General features: G+C 46.8%; 1 protein-coding gene across 1 annotated transcript in view; it reads left to right on the top strand.

The window, feature by feature from the left end:
* Window positions 1-3913, top strand: part of slc4a4a (solute carrier family 4 member 4a) — a 192188-nt gene that overhangs the window by 164326 nt on the left and 23949 nt on the right. The window contains exons 16-17 of the mRNA XM_048612755.1: window positions 178-356; window positions 3565-3637. Of these exons, the coding sequence (XP_048468712.1) occupies window positions 178-356; window positions 3565-3637 (252 nt within the window). The remainder of the gene's footprint in view (window positions 1-177; window positions 357-3564; window positions 3638-3913) is intronic.

The raw sequence follows: 3913 nt of genomic DNA, 5'->3' as shown, positions 1-3913 counted from the left end.
GAAATGACGAATCCATATTGCTTGGGAATTTTCTGAATGCTTGCATCTATTTTTATTGAGTTCGACAATCTAACCTTCAATCCCCTTGCATGTTGTAATTTTACACGGATTAAAGATACGTTTGAGGGGAAATCGCATCATGAGTGGCCTGGAATGTTTTGTGGTTTGTTTGTACAGAAAGGAGCTGGTTATCACCTTGATCTCTTCTGGGTGGCTATCCTGATGGCACTTTGCTCGGTGATGGGGTTACCGTGGTATGTAGCAGCCACTGTGATCTCCATCGCACACATCGACAGCTTGAAGATGGAGACAGAGACATCTGCCCCGGGAGAACTTCCCAAATTTCTGGGTGTCAGGTAGGAATCGTCTCATTGACAGCTCCTCTTAAGGGTTCACTAACATTGACGTATTCCCAGTGATCTGATTGGCACTAACTCTCAGGAAGGAGATACTAAGAGCAGAATTATAACCACACAGAATGCAGAGCAGGCCATTCAGCCCCTCGAGCCTGCTGTGCGGTTCATTAAGTTCATAGCTGGTCTGGTTCCGGCACATTTCTGCTTCCCCCTGTCCAACCCCCTCTGACTCTGGTTAGCCCAGAACCTGTCCATCTCTGCCTTTCGGCGTAGCCTCAGGCAGAATGAAGTGACTAGGCCTCTGTATGGGTGTAAATTGTATCAGAGATAGTAGGAACTGCAGATGCTGGAGAATCTGAGATAACAAGGTGTAGTGCTGGATGAACACAGCAGGCCAAGCTCCTATGATGCTGCTTGGCTTGCTGTGTTCATCCAGCTCTACACCGTGTTATCTCTGTACAGGTGTATTGCCTGCTCCTTCCTTCCAATGTGAGGCCTGGAGGTTGCAATCTTTCCTGTGATTGCTGTGAGGAAGTGCAGGGACACTCCGCACTCCCACTGCCTCAGCAGAGGGTCCAGGCGTAAACACTAAATGGCCAGAAATGAATGACAGTCTGTGCTTTCAAACTCCTATTGTGTAGAACCACGGCTATGAAATTGTGCACAGTGAGCTCACCCCCACCCTATACACACACACAGCAGTGTCATACCAGCCTGTCCGTTTCAGATCTTTCAGACTGGGACAGAGGTTTAGTGGGGGACTGGGAGAGCTCCCCAGGTCACACAGGGTCCTTTACAATCGCCCAATGTAGTGGACAGAGCCTCAGTATGAGCATGTATACCAGAGCACTGCACCACCAACAGTGCTGCATTCCCTCAGTGGGTCATCAGCCAGGATCTGCTGCGGCACTTAAACCCATGAGTTTTGGATGCCAGGTTTGTCCGCAGTGCCTGAGTCACTGTTGAATGTTGCGAGAGGAAATCTCCCTCGGGTGAGGCAGGCTGTAGTTATACAGAGAACTGGTATTACCACATCTGGAGTGTCACACACAGCATTGCTCTCCGTACTGAAGAAAGGATGGAAATGCATTGGAAGCAGTTTCCGAGAAGGATTCCCAGACTAATCCCTGGAATGGGGTGGGTTGTTTTATGAAGAAAGGTTGGTCAGGCTGGGCCTGTATCTGCTGGTGTTTCGCATGGTAAGAGGCGACTTGATTGAAACATCTGAGATGCTGAGGGATCTTGACCAGCTGGAAAGTGATGGGATAAAAGTGGAAATGGTGTTTCCTCTTTTGGAAGATGAGGGGTCGCTGTTTACAAATCAGGGGCCACCCATTTAAAAGAAATGGGGCAATATATTTTCTCAGAGGGTTGTAAATCTTTGGAACTCTCCCCCTGGCTCCCAACCGAAGAGCTGTTGGGAGCAGCCCGAGGTAGATAGGTTTGTGTTAAGCTTGTGAGTGGAAGGTGAGCAGGGGAATTTTGGAATGAGGCTACAATCATGACCTTATTGAATGGTGGAGTAGGCCCAAGGGGCTGAATCTGTCCCTTGATTGTGTACCCATCCAAACATTCATTTCTGCTGTCGTTAACAGGAACTGTGCACCACTTCTGCTTTCTCAGGATTGTTCCAGTGCGGAAGTTGGCCATTTAGCACATGGTTAATGACATTTCTTTTATTGTGGAAGCGACAATGTTTTATTTTTGCATTTATTCTTCACTCAATGTATGGTGTTATTGTTGAGTGTCACACTGTCTGCTCTGTGGGACTTGGCTGGATGATGGTTTCAGCCGGCCCTGTGTTTTGAGCCTTATAAAGATCATTGTCTAAACGCAGCCTCACTGTGGGTGGGAGGGGTGGTGTGGGTGTGGGGGGGGGCGTTAATTGAAATATTGGAGGTGAGTTCAAAGCCTGAAAAGGTAAACACCCTGAGATGGACACACACATCTGGACAGTTCTGTCATTGCCCTTAGCTCCTCATTTCCTTAACTTGACTGTCTGTCCCCACCAACCCCTCCCACCTGACCACACCAGGCCCACTTTGCCTCCACATGTCCACAACCCCACCATCTATCATCAAATCATACAGAACAGGCCCTTCAGCCCATTGAGTCTGTATGACCAGAAAGATACTACTCCCTGCACTAGTCCCACTTTCCAGCACCGGGTCCATAGCCTTGAATGTTATGACCCTTCAAATACTCATCTAAATAATTATTAAAGGTTGTGAGGTTTCCTGCCTTAACTATCCTCCCAGGCGGTTCATTCCAGACCCCCACCACTCTCCAGGTGAAAAAGAATCCTCAAATCCCCTCTAAACCTTCTACCTTTCACCTTAAAATGATGTCCCTTCTAATTGAGCATTTGACCAAGGGGAGCAGTTGCTTTCTATTCATTCTGTCCATGCCCCTCATAATCTTATCCACCTCTATCAGGTCCCTCTCCACTTTCTCTGCTCCAAAGAAAACAGCCCGATCTTATCCAGCCTTTCTTCATCGCTGGAATGCCTCATCCCAGGCAACATCCTGGTGAATCTCCTCAGCAATCCCTGCAGTGCAACCACATCCTTCCTATAGTGCAGTGACCAGAACTGTACACAGTGTTCCAACTGTGGCCGAACCTAAGTTCTAGACCCCTCTTCCAATGCTCCATGTCCCCAAACTCTGTGCCACTCTCCTCCTCAGCACTGACTGACCCTCGCCAGTGCTGAGCCTCGATAGAACTGTCTGATCCCTGGCTGCACGCCCTGGTTCTGTTCGAGTTAACCCCCCCAAGAAACCCCCTGACCTTACACAGACCTGCACACAGTGTGCTGTTGTTTACCAGCTTTATATGATGGTGAGTGAGCCAGATATCATGCGATTAGTGTGTGCCACTGTTTTCACCCCAGAGACTTTTTAAAAAACAGATTCATGTAAATAGTTATTCACAGATCACCAATATATTAAATGTATGATGCTACCATAGAACATTGTGAGGCTCGATACATCATGAACACATGGCTGGCCTTAATTCAATACCAGGAGATCAATGTTTCACATCCTGCCCAATTAACTCAACCACGTGTCACATTTCCCACTCTTGCAAACTCCATAACATTCCCCCTAATGAGTTTATTTTGTGAAATGCAATATAGTTTCATGTTAACTCTCTTTTTTGTTTGTGATAGTGCTCACCTTGCTAAATGCTTCTGCTGTTTGTTTCCAGGGAGCAGCGTGTGACTGGGACGATAGTCTTCATTCTAACTGGTGTATCCGTCTTCATAGCTCCCATACTAAAGGTACCAGATATAAATATTCCTTCTAATCACACATTTTTCAGGGGATGTAAATTAACTGCACAAATGGCCATTTTTAGTTTGTCTTGGGTCCTTTACCATCTCTCTATCCATAGCTGTTATCATTTTGCAAAATGTGTGCACACACTTTTAAGTTTCATTGTGAGCATTTTCTTTTATGTAGTGAAGTGAAAATTGTACAAACCCACTCTCTGTCACACACACACAAACCCACTCTCTCTCACACACACACACAAACCCACTCTCTCTCTCACACAC

This window comes from Rhincodon typus, chromosome 1, assembly GCF_021869965.1.
Source record: "Rhincodon typus isolate 14 chromosome 1, sRhiTyp1.1, whole genome shotgun sequence".
Lineage (NCBI taxonomy): Eukaryota > Metazoa > Chordata > Chondrichthyes > Orectolobiformes > Rhincodontidae > Rhincodon > Rhincodon typus.
Note: the sequence above shows the minus strand (reverse complement) of the source record. Positions and strands in the feature narration are given on the sequence as shown.